This window comes from Pipistrellus hanaki (assembly GCF_964339955.1).
Source record: "Pipistrellus hanaki genome assembly, chromosome: 9".
Taxonomy (NCBI): Eukaryota; Metazoa; Chordata; class Mammalia; order Chiroptera; family Vespertilionidae; genus Pipistrellus; species Pipistrellus hanaki.
Genome location: NC_140511.1, coordinates 18,342,181 through 18,360,231, shown reverse-complemented (window position 1 = coordinate 18,360,231; position 18,051 = coordinate 18,342,181). Strand labels below are relative to the sequence as shown.

Here is an 18,051-nt window from a genome sequence, read left to right as displayed (position 1 = left end):
TGTGATTCAAGTTACTTATTCTCTATAAGCCTCAATTTTCTCATCTTTAAATGGGTATGATAATTCTTACCTCACAGGGCGGTCGTGAGAATTAAATAAAATTCTAAGTATAAAGTACTAGGCTGGATCACAGTAAGCACATCGATTGGTGTGGTGGTGATGCCGAAGGAGAAGGAGACAGAGGAGAGGTGGGGAAGGATGGGATGGTGTACCGACGCTGTGACCCTTCTGGTATAATACTTTGGTAACTCAAACCCTGGGAGCTCCCATAAGCATCTTCTGTGGACAGTCTAACTATGTGACCACCAGCATGCCACTTACCTTCACCAATCACTTTCTCAAAAATCTGTAAATAAGGATAATAAAACCTTTCACAGAACTATAATGAGAATAGCAAAGTGCATTAGAAGTTATAAAATATGTACTGTAACACAATAAAGTATCTTTCTACTGATAGTCACATGGACAACTTTTGCTTATATGTGGCTAACTTTGGTAACATCAGAAAACATGCAACAATAATTCTAAACTTACATATTGACAATATTTTGTAACTCCCATAATAAACAAATACATCTAAAAAGACCCACATTTCAGATATTTAGATTAACCCCATATACACTGAGAGGGATAAAGAGAATAAAACGGGGCAGAGAAAAACTTATTGTGCTTAGCAGATGTCTTGCAGAAAGCTTGCAGCCTTGAGCACAGCATAGCTCAGATAACCAGAAGACACCTGCCATAGGAGGAACCAAGGACAGACTGAACCCTTATGTCAGCAGAGTGGCTTACAGCCAGCAAAAAATGAATAAAAACCTCTCTCTCCCTGCTCTCCTCCCCGATGCCTTTATCGGTCTCAGCCCACCTGCACCCAGGTGTTGGGATAAAATCTCTTTTGATACATTATAGCTTCATGTCATAGATGTGCGACCCAGCCCAACTCTGAACCTTTCATATCTGTGGTGACTTTCTCCTTACCTTGAATTCCTCTAATATTTATAAACTCAGCATGCCCAAAAGATGGTGTACTAAATGAGCATAAGTGACTTTGTATGTGTTCATGTTGCCTTGGAATTCTTAGTAAAGCTATATGTTATCTATACATATATATTCTACATATTTATGTTGCATGCATATAAACCATATATGTAGCAATATATATAGAGATTCTTTACTTTAAATGGCTTAATTTCCTTTCCCTTTCATCTCTTTGATATGAAAGTTACATTGTACCTATCATGATGTTTTAAAGTACTAAAATAAAAATTTCTGAAGGACAGGGTGGTTAAGAGCCACATGAGAACTGAATGAGGTCCCCAACACCTAACCTTCGTATTTTATTTATTTATTTACTTACTTTATTTATTTAATCCTCACCGGAGGACATTTTCCCATTTATTTTTGGAGAGAAGGGGGAAAGAAAGGGGGAAAGACAGACATTGATGGGAGAGAAACCCATTGATTGGTTGCCTCCTGCACAAGCCCGGACCAGGGCGGAATGTGCCCTAGACTGGAATTGAACTGGGACCCTTCAGTCCGCAGGCCGATGCTCTATCCACTGAGCTAAACCAGCAGGCCACCGCACATTGGGTTTTAGATGGCCAGGGGGAAGAAAGTTGAGTACATTCACAGGGCTGGTACAGGGAGGTATCCACCGCGGCCCACAGTGCACATGGACCCTCTCCACTCCGCAGAGCCATCAGAGGCACAGGACTCCCCTCCGGGTCCTGAGGTCTTCATGTGGAGATGCCCGCTGCACCTCCAGACTCCAGAGAGAGGGAGGAGGAGGGAAGAGAGAATAAAGCCTTAGTTCCATGGGATTCATTTACCTGGGCATAGTTTAACGACGCAGAATTTTTACATTTTTCTTTCAGATCCTCTGGAATTACAAACATCCAGATCTAAAAGCATACCTACGCCGAGAGACCCAACACCCCTTCCCTCCCGGCTGAGCTTCAGATCCTCCTTTGCTTCCCTGTTCTCATTCAGAAAACCCAGGAAGGACACTTTGAAGCTTCAGGCGCCGGGACCGAAAGGGTGAGTCAAATCCAGGCCACGTGACAGCTCATTAGTTACCTGATCCCCAAGGCTGGCAGGCAGCCTGTGTGTGCTCAGAATGATAACGTTTGCTCCCAGAATTTAAATTTAGATACTCACGCAGGAAACAGGACTTAGCTTGCAGAGGGACAAAGTCCTTAGGAAACCTGGCTCACCTGAAATCCCACTTCGAGTCAGCGGCGCACATCCCAGGTAATAATTACTGACAATTTTCCCACTGCTCCCCACGCCTGGTCTATGCCTCCGTCCGGCAGTCCGGCGGATACATTCAAATCAAAACGACTTCTTCCTCGGGGAGCAGGTGTGTCTGTGGGGACAGAGAAAGACGGGGCCAGGAATGAGCATTAATGAATGAGATGGCCACAGAGCTACCCGGGCCAATCAGAACCGCTGGGAAGCCGTTGCCCAGAGTGTAAACTTCAGGTGAAGGAGGGGAAGCTGTGGGAGCAGTGGAGGCACCGCCCCAGAGGGTTCCTGGTTTAGATCCTCAGAGGGTTCCTGGTTTAGATCCTCAGATGGTTTCTGGTTTAGATCCTCAGATGGTTTCTGGTTTAGATCCGTAATAAATCAGATCTGCCTGACTCACATGGCTGGATTGTTTTGCGAACAACAAGCAAGGCTTCTTGCCTCGGTGCGATTGAGCTGACTGCTGAATATTTCCAGCAAGCCTTCCTGGTTGAAAGGCTTCCCACCCTCCTGAGGTGTTGGCTTGGCACGTGGTGTGTGTTCCGTGTGTGCGTCCAACCACTAGGCGTGCATTGCCGGGCTTCGGGGAAAGGTGTGAGAGGTCACTCCTGCAGAGAGACGGTAGGCAGCCGGCAGCTGGTGGCGGGGGATGAGGCTCCTGGACTTCGGGGGGACAGTTCTGTCCTCTCCTCCGGGGTGGACGGAAGGCTCTGGCTCCTAGCTTTCGCCAGAGGCGCTCTGGTCTTTGATGAAATAATAAAGAGCTGAACAGGATGTAGATTGACGGGACTGCCTCCACCAGAGCCACTTACAAGCAAATACTTTCCAAAGAGGTGAGTTGATTTGTTGTTGTTGTTTTGTTTCGTTTTGTAAAGAACTGTTGGAAACATCAGGAATTCTCTCATTTGGGAAATTACCATGGAGGAGTATTCCTTTTGTAGCTAACATTTCTTTTAAGGAGAAAAGAAATCATCCTACTGTGTATTGTAGCTGGGACCTGTGTTTTTAAGTGATTTTCTTTTAAGGCAGAGATATATATTGCTGAACAACCTACCATTAGCAAACCAGGAAAAGTTGAAAAACCTGTTAGCTCTATGGACAAGTCCTTTCCAAGCTCAGATTGCAAGTTACTGGGAAAAGGGATCAAAGAAGATAAAAGATCTAAATGATCTTTGTTCTGGGTGGCGTGTGTCTTTGTTATACGCCAAACTGAAAAGAAAACTGAAACTCCTGCAAAATTCTGTTTAGCCACCATATACAGAAATGACGTGTAGCTTTCTTTTAACCAGATGAATGGAAACATGTAGCACAGTGTGCAGAAATTAAACAGATTTCGTCGTTTTTAAGTGTACGTGTGTGCGTAGCAGTTTTCAGAATTTGTCTTTAAATATATTTTACTTTCCAAACGTGAGTGGGAATAAATATTTGTTAGCTATGCTGGTGCAAAGGTCATGAAAAGCACTGCTTTTGCTCCTAAGAGGTTTCAGAGATAAAATGTAAAAAATATGTCCTTTTTATTTTTAAATATCAGTTGGAAAAACTATTTGGATATAAATCCTGAATGTGTACGGCTAAGGAAGTGTTTACCCACGGTGGGAATATCCGTAACCAGGGGCTCTTTACCCTTAAGTAGAACTGAACTCTCTTTGGCAGTTCTGATCTCTCTAAATACAAAATCGACCTCCAAAATACAGACTCCGACTCAGGAGCTGCCCCTGGCCTCTGAGTGCAGCAGAGGAACTGGCATAGGGCCCCGGGGACGCGCAGTCTTTCGCAGCCGGTTTTTTCCTGCTGAAGTCATCAAGGTGTGACTTTGTCACACTCATTGCTCTGGAGAAAAGTCAGCGAAGCAGTTTATAGGATTTTGCAAATCACAGGGGAACCAGTCTCTCTAGACAGAATCCAGCCTTCTGCTCAGCCCTAAAGGAGTGGCATATTAGAGAAGTTTCTTTTCCTCTTTCAAGGTATGGCTTAACTGAGAAGTGACACTGGATAGTGGGTAACTCTCCCCATGAAGTGGGGGGGAGAGGGGGGATGGACTTCATCATTTCACCAGATAGATATGTGTGCTCATTCTAGAAAGGCCCAGGCAATAAAAGCAATGGCATTTTGAAGCTTTGATTTCCTATTGTCAGTGCCTGAGAAATCGTGGGAACACTGATAAGAGGGCAAGAAGCTCTGTCATTTCTGCTTCCCATAGCACTAGTTTCTCCTCCAAAATCCATGCACTTCCCATATTATCCCATTATTATTGTAATTCTATATGAAATGGTCATACAGTGCCCTCTGTGACCGCCGACCCCAGGAAAAAGGGAAAGTATTTTCCATTCACATTTTATTTACTGCTAGCCAATACATTTGAGAAAAGTTTGCATGCTTTACATGTATCTATCTTTCCCCAAGCATTTCCTCATGTCTTGCTATGGGCAACCTAGTGCCTGTGACATACAGTGCTCATCCCCCACCACAAAGTTTCCTTCCACGGAGTTCGGCAAGTCCCCCACCGTGCGTATCATGAGCTTACAAACGCACAGCTGCCAGGGGGTTGCAGAGGGGTCCTCCCCACCATGCGTAGATGGTGTATGTGCTTCCCTGTTCCAAGCTCCAACATACTCCAAACAAAGTCACTCCCTGAAGAGGGCCAGGCCTTCATCTCCACACACATCCTCAGCGCTGTGCAGCCATGTGCCACCAGCCCATTAAGGCGCGCTTAGGGATATGGACTTTGGCTCCCCTACTCTTTCCTCTGTTGTAATCTCAAGGGCTAGGCCAAGTGCAGATACAAGAGAATTAGTTCATAGGTTCATGTGCAGTGAAGCTTAAGGTCACTTCTTTTCTCCCAGGACCATCACAGTGCTGGGCATACGGTAAGCCCTCCCTCCTTAGCGAGTGATAACTGCTCTCCTGGAGTGAGTGTGAGCATGCCTGCTACCCTGTTCCTTTAGGATCATTTGTCCCCCTTGCGATGCAGAGATTTGGTGGATCCAGCCAGCCACTCCTCAGACCCGCCCAAATTTGCCTGACCCATAGGTGTACACAGCTTAGGCAGTCCAGCTGCAACCTCCGTTTATATAAGCAAAACGTTCAAGTCCTATTTTGGAAAATTCTAAAGGCAGATTCGTATGTTCCTAGACGCTGGTTGTTTGTATGTTTATTTTCTCTTTCGTGCCATACAAATGTCTTGCTGTGCTCTCTTCCCCGTCCCTATTGGAGTGCCCGTGCTTGGAGGGAGCACAGACCTGAGACACCCAGACTGAAGAAGTGGGAGGAAGGAGCTCCTTCTCTGGAAGTGCTCCACGCCAGGTGTGGGGTCCACAGATGAACTGCAGGTGTGGAGATGGCAGGAAGAAGCAAGACAAGCGGAGGGGTCTTGAATTTCATCCTGGGTGGCCAGCGGTTCCCAGTTGATCTGATGGATCAGTATCATGATCTCATCAGCAATTTAAAATTAAAGGCCACCCTGGCTGGTTAGAGTGTCCGCCTGGTCAAGGGCATGGACCTGGGTTGCAGGTTCACTCCCTACTCCACCCCACCCCGTTGGGTGCATGCCGGAGGCAACCAGTCCATGTGTCTCTCTCACATTGATGTTGCTCTCTCTCTCCCCCTCCTTCCCTCCCTTCCACTCTCTCTGAAAAAGCAGTGAAAAAAAAAAAAATCCTCAGGTGATAATTAACAAAAATAAAAAAGAAATAAAAGAAGAAAGAATGACAGATAATCATTCTGATTAAGAAGGTCTGAAGTAGGGCGCAGGGATGTTTATTTTCAGTTATAGCTTGTTTTTAACTCTGCAGGACGTCTGGATGTTCATTCAGCGTTGGGAACCACAGCAGCACAGCTTCCTCCTCCCTCTGTGCTAAGGGCTGTCAGAGTTCTCGGTGTGGGGCCCAGCAGCCAAGGCGATAGTGTCTCTCTCATTTATCAAGCTTTTACCAAAGCCCTACTCTGGATCAGATACTACATTTAGTGTTAGAGATAGAATCGTGAAAATAAAGCCAGTCTCTGCCTGGGGGACTTTGTCATCTAGTCGGGAACATCTAGGCTGGAGGTGCACCACATCGTGTTCTCCAGGAAGTGCCAATCGCAGCAGGATCATGGCGGATCCGTGGGTTTATTATGGCAGCTTTCTGGCAAAGGACAGTAAGGATCTGGAGGAAAGGATGCCCTTTAGGATTCACACAGGGATACCTTCTGTCCTCCCTGCAACCTGGGTGGCAGCCCGGTGTACTGACGACTGTGGTAGCATAGGGCGAGTGCTCTGGTGGATGCATGGCATTCCTGCCATGAGCACATATAGGAGAAGCACTTTGCTCAGACTGGAGGGTCCGGAGGGCTTCCTGGAAGAAGAGAGCCAGTTTTTGAAGGACGTGGAGGACGGAGCTAAGCAATGAAGAGTTGGGATGTTGCACCAGGCAGAAAGAATGACACAGCAAAGATCCGGAGACCGGAAAAGGCAATATCTGGGTCAACTGAGGTTCAGTGACCCCGTGTAAAGTGAGACTGATAGGAGATGGGGAGGGAGAGGATGGCAGAGTCCAGAACACAGGCACTCACATGTGCAGTGCTAAGGAGTTTGGACTTGATTAATGCTGTAGACAGCGGGGAGCCGTAAGTCACGTTTTAAAATAATACCATTCTTTTCCTTAATAGATATGTTATATGTGTTTCTTTATTTTATGTATATATGCATATATAGCAGATATAAATCACCCATGACTCACTGGACAAACACTAGTATTTTGGTGTATCTTGTGCATGTGTGTGTGTGTACATATGTATGTAATTTTATACAGAGAAGTAACATAATCAGATCTTCACTTTAGAAAGATCACCTTAGCTCAGTGGTTCTCCATCAGGGGCAATTTGGCCCCAAAAGGCAATTGGCAATGTCCGAAGACGTTACTGTTCTGCACACCTGCAGGCCGGTGCTGTTGGCATCTGGTGTGCAGGGGTAAGAGATGTTGCTAAACACTCTTCAATGCATGCGACAGACCGCCACACCACAGACAGGCCAGGAGTGCCCGGGCCGAGAACTCCTCCAGCTGTGACTCAAAGAACAGATTCGAGGGGGAAAATTTGAGTAGGGAGCCCAGGGAAGAGACCGCCAACATGGCAGCGGCTTAATCGAAGGTCGTGGCAATGCGGAAGGCAAAGGTAGGCAGATCTGTGCACAGTTTAGAACATGGAATCATGAGAACCTGGCAGCTGGATGTGGTGGCTGAGGAAGAAAGGAGAGTGGAGATTAACACTGCCCTCTGACTCAGGGAACTAGGTGGATGACGGCGAAGAATACAGGAGGAGGAGCAGAGGAGATGGGAGCAAAATGAACACACTGGCTCCTTCATTCAAGGAACGCTGTTGGAGGAATTCAATTCGCAGCATGGTGGAGCAAAGCAACGGTCCTGGGCTTCCCAGGCCTTCACCATGACAACAAAAAGGAAACAGAAACATAGACGGGTGCTAAGAAGGGGAAGGTCTGCATGCTCCGGGAGCACGTTGGGAGAGGGTTAGGGGGTATCTTAGACCCGTGATCTGCAAACCGGCTCTCGAGCCACATTTGGCTCTTTGGCCCGTTGAGTGTGGCTCTTCCACAAAATACTCTTTGGCCTGGGTGAGTCTATTTTGAAGAAATTGCATTAGAAGTTTAAGTTAAAAAAAAAAATTGGCTCTCAAAAGAAATTTCAATAGTTGTACTGTTGGTATTTGGCTCTGTTGACTAATGAGTTTGCTGACTACTGTCTTAGACTAAGAATCGAAGTCTGGGCAGGTCTGCCAGGGAGAATAAAGTTTATAATGATTCTTCAAGAATGAGATAGTTATTTAGGCAAACAAAGGTAGAAAACTGTTCCCAGCAAAGGAACAATGAGTGCATAGGTTCAGGAGTGTGGCTAACTTCCTGTGGCAGAAGGGATAGAGGAAGGTGAGATCCGAGGCTGGAAAGTATCAGGAACAAGGTGGCGTAGGGTCTTCTGAATACAGAGAAGAATGTTAACTTTCACCCGAGTGTAAATGGGAATCATTAAAATGTTAAGCAGGAAGTGGCATGTGTCAGTTTATACTGATCACTCTGAAGAAAGTTTCAGCTGGTGTGCCATAAGAATTTTTAAAACATGCAATACCTGACTATTTGGCGAGGAGTACTGACCTCTTTTCCCTTAGGTTGTCAAATTCATTTAAAAAATGACAGCAGTCAATATAACCATAGCCACCTGAATTAAAATTATACCTATTTTTGTCACATCAGGAAAAAATATAATATTTTTGGGGTGTGCAGCAGAATTTTAGTCTATGTGTGCCATGAGATGAAAAGGTTGAAAATCACTGATGTAAAGAATGGATTGGATTATTGCAATAGTAAAGGCAAAAGATGATAACTGTCTTAATGAGGGAAAAGGCAGGGAGATAGGGATAGTTTTGAGAGGGATTTCTGAGTTTGAATCAACAGGATCTACCTGCCCATGAGGCAGGATGGAGTGGGTGTGGAAAGAGACATGCAGGGTCTGAACTGCCTGTGTTCACCCAGTGGAGGTCTCCCGTGGGGGGTAATGGAGCGTGCCCACCAATACATGGGGGAAATGACCCAGGGCTTTAGTTAGGAAAGAATATTCTTGAGCCCTAGCTGGTTTGGCTTGGTAGATAGAGCGTGAGCCCATGGATTGAAGGTCCTGGGTTGATTCCGGTCAAGGGCACATATCTTGGTTTCAGGCTTGATGCCCTGATCTGTACACATGGAGAAGGCACTCGATCTATGTGTCTTTCTTACATCGATGTTTCTCTCTCTCTCTCTCTCTCTCTCTGTGCCCCAAGAATTTTTATAACATACAATACCTGACTATGTAGTCAGGGGCTCTGGACCTCTTTTCTCTTAGATTGTCAAGTAAAAAATGATAATGGCCTGGCTGGTGTGGCTCAGTGGTTGAGTGTCAGCCTATGAACCAAGAGGTCACCGTTCGATTCCCCAGTAGGGGAAATGCAGGGGGCAGCCTGTTAAAATGATTCACTCTCATAATTGATGTTTCTATCTCTCCCTCTCCCTTCCTCTTTGAAATCAATTTTAAAAAAGTTTTTTAATCACAACAGCCAACACAATAGCTGTCCTATGTGAATGAATCAAAATTATACCTATTTACTGTCAGATTGAACAAAATATACTTTTGGTGTACCACAGAATGCTAGTAGTTTACGTGTGCTATGAGATGGAAAAGGTTGAAAATCACTGATATAGGGCTGGGACAGTGTCTCCTAACTTCTCCGGACCTCCATCTCCTGGCCTGTGAAAGGGTAATAGACACAGTACCCACTTTATGGAATGATGTATGTAAGTGAGTTAATATGAGCATCTGCAAGAGCACTGCCTGCCCATATGCTAACCACTCAACAAATGTAACCATGTTGCTCTTATGTTCATGCTGTGCTCAAACACAAACCCACTATTACATAATTTCTTCTTGACTCCCTGAGTGACAAAGATATAAAAACATCCATCCTAAGCAATCATAGGAAAAGATTTCTGAAACTCGTTTTCAACAATGCACTAAGAAATCTACAGAGCAGTAGAAATATATCTTCTCCAGATAGCAAAGTATAATGGCGGATGGCTGTTGATTTTCCTCCTGGTAAAAAGTTAGGCACTTCTTGAGAAACAGTCCAGAGAAAGAAGACGCTAAAAATGCCTTGCCATACTAGCAGATAGCAGCTGTGTGTCACTGAAGGATGCCCAGGACCAAACCAGAGACATCATTTGTCCACCAACCAGATCTGAAATACCATGGCTGACATGTACACATAAGGAACTGTTTGACATTGAAATTGGGACTCAAAAGAACTGTTGGCCCAGAAAGGAACTCACTACAGACTGATTCATTTGCGTCTCAGCATAACTATTATGTCTTGTCTTAGTTTCAGTTCTTATAAGGGAATTCCTTGTATCACATGATCTAACACATCTAGGGGAAATAATGAACAATATAAACTGATGAACAGAAACAGACCTGGAGACAGAGATGCAGTGATCAGACTGTCAAACCTCAGAGGGAAGGTAGGGGAGGGGAGGGGCAAAGGGGAGAGATCAACCAAAGGACTTGTGCGCATGCATATAAGCCTAACCAGTGGTCATGGACAACAGGGGGGTGGGGCATACATGGGGAGGGGTTTGGGATGGGAATGGGGGAAGAGGACAACTATGTGATACCAAAACTCAATAAAGAATTTTTTTTTAAAAAAGTTAGGCACTTCTTCAAAGAAATTATTTCCAATTCTTTCCACAGGTGTGACGGCCATGCGGGACCGCCTGTGTCTGTGAGGGGAGCTGCTGCGGTAAGTACAAGTAGCTGGAAACGAAAGGAATTCGGAATTAATGTAATCCCTGGTTGGCTACCTATTTAAATAGGATTCTCTTCGGCTCAGTTTTAACATTACTTAGGAAACTTAGATTTCTCCTAGAGAGCTCAGAGTTTTCCGTGCATGGTTGGTTTCCCCGTTGACTCTGGCTCTGACATGCCCACCAGCAGGCTCTGCCAAGAAGTAAACAAGCCACCGGGTGTCCACTTGCACCACCAGTGGCATCTCCAATATTTTACCCCTTGTCCTCCCGTATGGGGCTAAAGCGGTGGGCGGAGGAAGAGGCAAGAGGCATCACCGCCACCTTTGCAAACCTATGTGTGTCTGAGCTGGACCATTTTTGGGTGAGATCATCATTGGTATTCCAAGAGGAAGCCACTGAATGGAGGGATGCATTTGGCCCGAACAAGCTCAGAGGAGGGCCCTGTCCCAACATGACTCCACCAAGGGCTTAGATGGAAATCTATCTGTGTGCTCCTATGCCTACAAGATTGAAAAGCTGTCTTCTCCTTCTTGTTTGTTCATGGTCGGAACTTTGGTTCTACACTTGCCTGTGACTTTCTGTGTAACTCGTGTGGTTTGGAGGTGAAAGAATGAGTATTTTGGAAGAGACCCAAGAGTGTAGGCAGAGGTGGAGGTATTCTTCAATTCGTTGTGGTCTTAGTATTCATGCCCCTCTCTCTTGTTTTTGTTTTTGCAAAAAGCATGAGGTAGAATTCTGGTGAGGAATGCATATAAACAGAGGCCCTTTAAAAACAAAGTGAGCACCCCCTTTTCTTTCAGAGTAATGCTGCTTTGTTCCTTCGTTCTGGATGACACTGAACCCTGTCCCTCTCCTTTATATGCTTGAGCCCCAAACAAGACACCAGCACCAGCTGCCATACTCAAAGATCATTTCAGTTAATCCCCAGAGGAACTGTGTCAAGTCCCCATTTTAAAGATGAAAAAAGTGAGGTTTAGAGAATGTAAAGATGCTCAAGGCCACTGGTCAACGGTAGAGCCAGGATCAGAAATGCTGGGTCTTTGGAACTCCCAGGTGGAAGTTAATAATGCCAACAGCTGAGTCCGCCCCCAAGCTCTGTTTGCATGTGAGCCCCGGTGCTCACTCCCTGCAGACCCGCCTTTAATGAAGGTGCAGCGGACGGAGGGGGCATGCACAGAGCTTTGCTCCCTAAGATAAGGTGACCAGACGTCCGCTTTTGGCGGGACAGTCCCGATTTTTAACAATTTGTCCCACATCCTGCGGCATTTTTGGGGACTTTTTTAAAACGCTGCGGAACGCGGGACAATTTGTTAAAAATCGGACTGTCCTGCCAAAAGCGGGACATTTGTTCACCTTACTCTAAGAGGCAGAGCCTGCTCCAGGACGCTTCTGTGCTCACGCTCTTCCTTGGAGAGAAGTGCTCAAGCTCACTGGCCTCTCCGGCCTGAGAGCCATGGCCTCGGAAGCAGATGAGGACTGTAAAAAGAAATGCAACTGCCTAGAAGTTAGAAAACTGTAGAGCAATTTGGAATGCTCAGGATTTGAAAACCCAAATCTGAGGATTAATAGATTTTTTTCCTTTGGCATTCTCAATTGCTGCTTGCATTGAACCCTTTCCCTGCTCATATTGTGTCGCTATAAAAGGTAAGAACTGGGAAAATACAGCAACTCTCACCACTGACTATTGATCCCACCCAGTTAATAACTTTTATAAGAAGTAGGAGGGAGACAATAATAAAACTACTGTCTAAAACTGGGTGGGGACCATCCAGCTGGGGAGGCGTATAAGGCCCACAAAAACACTTCGCCTGGCTCTGCCAAGCCATTAGGAGTGAGTTAATTAAATGTTTGACCAAATATTAGCAGGCTAATTTTTAAGTTGATCATTTTGTATGGCCCCAGAATCATGTTATAAATATCCAAATGACCCTTAGCAGAAAAAAGGTTCCTCACCCCTGGTCTAAAACAAAGGTTTTGTAGAATATGTAGGTTTCCATTATTTATTCATGGAAGCCCTATCCCCTTAAGGCTCCAGGAAGCTGGAAGTTGGCTGTTAATGCTAGAGGGATTCTTGCCAAGATTTAGGGTAATGAACTTTCCATCACTTGGTTGGCAACCTGGCAGGAATGGTGCAGAGAGGATTCTGGTATTTTATAGGAGACTAGAGGCCTGGCCTGCAGGATTGGGCCGAAACCAGCTCTCTGACATCCCCTGGATTGCTAGAGGGCACAGGCCAGGCCAAGGGACCCCACCAGTGCACGATTGGGGCCAGGGAGGGACACGGGAGGTTGGCCAGTCTTGGAGGCACCACAGGTGGGCTCCAAGGTGTGTCTGGCCCATCTCGCTCAGATCTCATTGGCCGGACCCCAGCAGCAAGCTAACCTATAGGTTGGAGCATCTGCCCCCTGATGGTCAATGCACGTCATAGTGAGTGGTTGAGCAGTCTTAGCATATCATTAGCATATTACACTTCAATTGGTTGAACAGCCAACGGGTCGACTCTATACTTAGCATATTAGGCTTTTATTATATAGGATTGTACTACATTATTAGATTTCCACTCAAAAGAGAAGAAAGCTTCTATTTAACATTTTGCTTCAGATTAAAAGAAACAAAGGATTTGAGAAAACAGAGAGAAATTTAGAGACATGCAGCTCAGAGTTTCCCTCAACCTCAGCACTATTGCCATTTGGGGCTGGGTAATTCTCTGTTGGGGACTGTCCTGTGTATTGTAGGATGTTTAGTAGTATCCCTGGCTTCTACCTACTAGATGTCCATGGTTCTCCACTCAATTGTGATAATCAAAAATGTCTCCAGCCCTGGCTAGTGTGGCTCAGTTGATTGGGCATCGTCCTGTACACCAAAATATTGCCAGTCCCAATTCCCAGTCAGGGCACACACTCGGGTTTTGGGCTCAATTCCCTCATGCAGGAGATAACCGATGGATGTTTCTCTCTCACATCAATGTTTCTCTCTCTCTCCCTCTCCCTTCCTCTCTTTCTAAATCATCAACAAAACTATTTTTTTTTTTTAATGTCTCCAGAATCACCAAATGTTCCTTAAAGAGCAATTGCTGTCAGTTGAGCTCCATCTCCTTACAGGTGAAAATCCACGGTCAAAGTAGTCACCATCAATGAGAATAGAAACAAAGCATAAGGCCTTAGCCACTTGATCACTCCTCAAATCTGAACGAATTTTGGCGGGGCCTGCTGTCAGGTAATATGCCAGCTCTGGGATCCTAGAAACACAGCTCCAATGGACTTACCCTTTGGGCCAGTGTGGGCTCCTTGAAGCCAGGACTGTCTGCCCATCTGTGTATGCCCACAGCCTGGCACAACCTGAGCTCTCAGAAACTGAAAGAATAAATGAATGAGTGGTGGTTTTAAGCCACAGAGTGCGTTGGTAAATTTGACCTTTGCCGGAAAGCAGACACAGAACAAATTCAGGGACATCTTGAAAAATGACTTTGTTGACTTTACCAAGGCATTTGATAACATCAGTGCGCTTAGACTTCTGCTCCAACAGCTGTTCTGCAGGTTTGTCTGCTCCAGGAAGTTCTCAAATAGTTTAAGGTTACTCTGTGACAGGTTTGTTTGTCTCGTCATGTCAGAATGGCAAACAATATCAGTAGAGTGCATTGGGGTTGCTTAGAAGGCCTCATGTTGCTCACATGTGATTCACCGTGTTTGAGAATGTTACTGAGATCCTAAAAGCTGGCATTTTGAGACTCTGGCCTCTACCTTGTGGGACATTTTTCTAGCTTATTGTTAGTGCTCCGGGAAATCTTCTGAAACCACAGGAGAGTAGTAATGACTAACAATACGGACTTACAAGACCGGGACACCATTCCAAGCTGTTCTACAACTACACTGAGTGACCAAGTTATTTGATCTCTGAACACATAATAATCTGGCCACTCAGTGTGTGTGTGTGTGTGTGTGTGTGTGTGTGTGTATACTAGAGGCCCAGTGAATGAATTCGTACATGGGTGGGATCCAACCAGCCTGGTCAGGGGAAAGGGACATGGGCAGTAGGCCGGTATGCCTGCTGGTCGAACTCCTGGTCCAGGGGACAATTTGCATATTTGTCTTTTATTATATAGGATAGGAGGATGTAGGATTATTATGCGTTCAGAGATCAAAATAATCTGGCCACTCGGTGTATTAATTCATTTCATCTTGTGAGGTAGGGTTTTGCTGCTGCTGTTGTTATAATTTTTTCCCATTTTACCAAAAAAAAAAAGAAACTAAGGTACAGAAAGATGTGGTAACTTGCCCAAAGTTATACAGCTATTAAGGGGCAGAATAAGGATTTGGATCTCTATGGAGATCATGTGTTTAACCATTACACTTTCTCACCTCAGGCATGATTTTCTGAATCCTAATGTTATAAATATTCAGCAGCTCAATTTCTGTAATAATGTGTACTGGAAATTTTATAAATGTAATTTTCTACCTTGTTATATTGTAAATCAGCCCATAATGGTGTGCATGGAGGGTATGGAATGTTTAAAGCAGAGTTTCTGTCTTCAGAGAGTTTGTAATCTAATTGAAGATATGTACACTAGTAAAAACAACAGAGTGGGAAGAACAGTGAGTGTGGGTAGCCAGTGCTACCATTTATGATTCGTATCACTTACCCAAGACTCAGTTTGTTCATCTGCAAAATGGGAATGATAATCCTTACCTCATTCACAAATTTGATGTAAGGATCAGATGAGATAGGTTATTTTGAAAGTGTATTGAAAAATTAATTTAGGAGTAATGTTATCAAATATCAGAGTTGCTGAGAATGTAAACGACCTTGCTATGACATAATAGCTATCATACCAGAGGCGCATACCAATATACTGTGGTCATTCATTCTTCCTGGGACAATGGGAGAAGGGCTTACAAAGATCAAGAACTAGACTCTGAAGGTTGAGCTGATATTTTTCAGGAGAAGAAGAGAAAGAGCGAGGCCAGGAGCAGAGACGTGGAGGCGGAGGAAGAAGTGTGCAGCATTTTAGAGAACTGTGTGGTGTGCTCAGAGCACAGGCTCCTTGAAGAGAGTGGAGGGAGGGAAAGGCTTAAATCAAAAGCTGGAAAATGATTTGGGCACAATTTTGCTGCATAGAGGTGTTTTAACCTCATCTTCTAGGCCAGGAATGGAACACATACTTTCTTTTTTATGGCAGCCGCATGGCATGGAACATTATTCCGGGGGTGGCTTCTGAAGCCAAAATTGAGCCCTGACAGGATCCGTGTGCTTTGGGCCTGGAGGTCCTTACCTCTGCTCTGGGTATTGAAAAATTCCAGGTGCTGTCCAGCAGCTCTGAGACCTGTGCATGGCCTCAGAAGATGCCTAAGCTAGGGTACAGTACACTGATAAACTAATAAAAAAGCAGTGAGAGGCGATTCAGCCTGGGCTCCATATTCTGGCAGCCTGGAAATGAGTCCTACCTGCTACCCCTGTGGCCTGAAGCAAATAACTGACTTCTTGCAAACTCACTTTTCTCAAAGTGGGAAAATTAATAGTACCAACTGCGTAGAGTTGTTAAAATAATGAAATAAAGTAATCCATAGGAAGCCTTAAGCACAGTGCCTAGAACCATGGTCGGCAAACTGCGGCTTGAAAGCCACGTGCAGCTCCTTGGCCCCTTTAGTGTGGCTCTTCCACAAAATACCACGGCCTGGGCAAGTCTATTTTGAAGAAGTGGTGTAGAAGAAGTTTAAAAAATTTGGCTCTCAAAAGAAATTTCAATCATCGTACTATTGATATTTGACTCTGTTGACTAATGAGTTTGCTGACCACTGGCCTAGAATAATTAGTGTATAGTTGCTGTTGCGGCTAATAATAATATCTCACGTACAGCTTAAGCAAAAGGGGTCCCTAGGGCACTGGTAGAGTTCAGTCTTCTCTATACCTGATACCTACCACTGACCAGCAGTTACTTTTTTAAGTTTCATCACTGGAAAAAAAATTATTGCAGAATTAAAGTTAAGTGTACATAAATTCTCCATATTTTATCTTATTCATATAGTTTAGATCTCTCTGTGTTAGAAGCACTCTTAACACATGGGGTGAGCAGAGTTGGTCTTGAAGTAGAGGATCTGGCAGACATATGCAAGTTTTCTAGGTGCTAATAATCCTTCCCAGCTTGAAGGGGGTCATCTTTTTACCTGAGCCTCAGTTCCTACATTTTCATTTTAATATGTATTTTCATTATAAAGGGTTGTGATCCAGGAGGACACAAGAGTGTACTCTGGTCTACGTAGAGGAAATGTGAAATTTGTGTGGGTGTTAAAATGACTGAGATGCCCAGCGGCATGGCTCAGAGGTTAAGCATCAACCTATGAATATGAACCAGGAGGTCATGGTTCAATTCCTTGTCAGGGCACATGCCCGGGTTACAGGCTTGATCTCCAGTGTGGGGGGTGCAGGAGGCAACTGATCAATGATTCTCTCACATCACTGAAGTTTCTATCTCTCCCTCTCCCTTCCTCCCTGAAATCAATAAAAATATATTTTTTCAAAATGTATGAGAGACAATGATGCTTACTATTCTCTTAATCGGATGTTCCTAGTCTCTACCAATTCCCAGTCTGCAGATTTGGGAAGAATGGACTTAGACGAAGCATGGCTAATTGTTATTAGCACAAAGACATGAAGACTTGAGAGACAGTAGGAGGGGCACAAAAGAGAACAATGCCTTGATGCATTTTACAGAGAAAGAATTTAGCTGCAACTGATCTATCTCACTAGTTATGTTTTGCTTCTAACATTTGTCTACTGAATTTTATACTAGTGTGTTAAATTATATGCAGTGACCAATGTGTTATGAGTGGATTGTTTCTTATTAATAAATCTTCCTTGTATGCATTCAGTTATGGCTTTCCCATAGAACTGAATGCCACAAGTCAATGAAATGTGGGCAGGGCTTCTATCATAACTGACCTAGATATTGAGAAAGAAAACAGGCGGGAGTGAAAATACTAGACTGTGGGGAATGTGGGGATTAAGGGAGCCTGAGCTTTAGAACTGGACAGACCTGTGCTGGAGAAGGAGAGAAGCTGGAGTTTGGGGAAGGTTCGAGATTTGTGCGTAGGCATTCGGAGTGAGGTGAAATGTAATAGTGAACAATCAAATGGAAAGGAAAAACTTGGGAAAGAAAGGGATTCAAGAGGCAAGGACTGGGTAGCAGAGGGGACTGAAAACAAAGACACTGGAATGGTTCAGGGATGGGGGCAGGATTAGCTAAGGTGGAGTCAGGAGTGACAGAGCCAGTTTGACAGAGGAAATGCAAATGGAGTTTTGGCACAAGAAAGTGAAGGCGTGGGAGTGTGTAATTCCCCCGAGGTTATGAGGACAAATTAAGCTTGAAAGTAGGGCAGTGATGGGTTTAATGAAATCAAAATAAACATTTGCTAGTAAAGAAAACAACTTTAGCTCTGCATCATTCTCCTAAATCCCATAAAGCTAGCGATAACTTTGAAAAATTTAAAGGT

At 44.6% G+C, this 18,051-nt stretch overlaps 1 protein-coding gene across 6 annotated transcripts in view; it reads left to right on the top strand.

Moving 5' to 3' along the window:
• Window positions 1-18,051, top strand: part of EXPH5 (exophilin 5) — a 73,242-nt gene that overhangs the window by 39,471 nt on the left and 15,720 nt on the right. For 3 of the 6 annotated variants that reach the window (XM_084895132.1, XM_084895131.1, XM_084895133.1), the window contains exons 3-4: window positions 1,875-2,037; window positions 10,509-10,557. In XM_084895132.1, the coding sequence (XP_084751258.1) occupies window positions 1,875-2,037; window positions 10,509-10,557 (212 nt within the window). Of the gene's footprint in view, window positions 1-1,852; window positions 2,038-2,814; window positions 3,078-10,508; window positions 10,558-18,051 lie in introns of those variants that run through there. The other 3 variants (XM_084895136.1, XM_084895135.1, XM_084895134.1) reach the window with 2 other exon arrangements.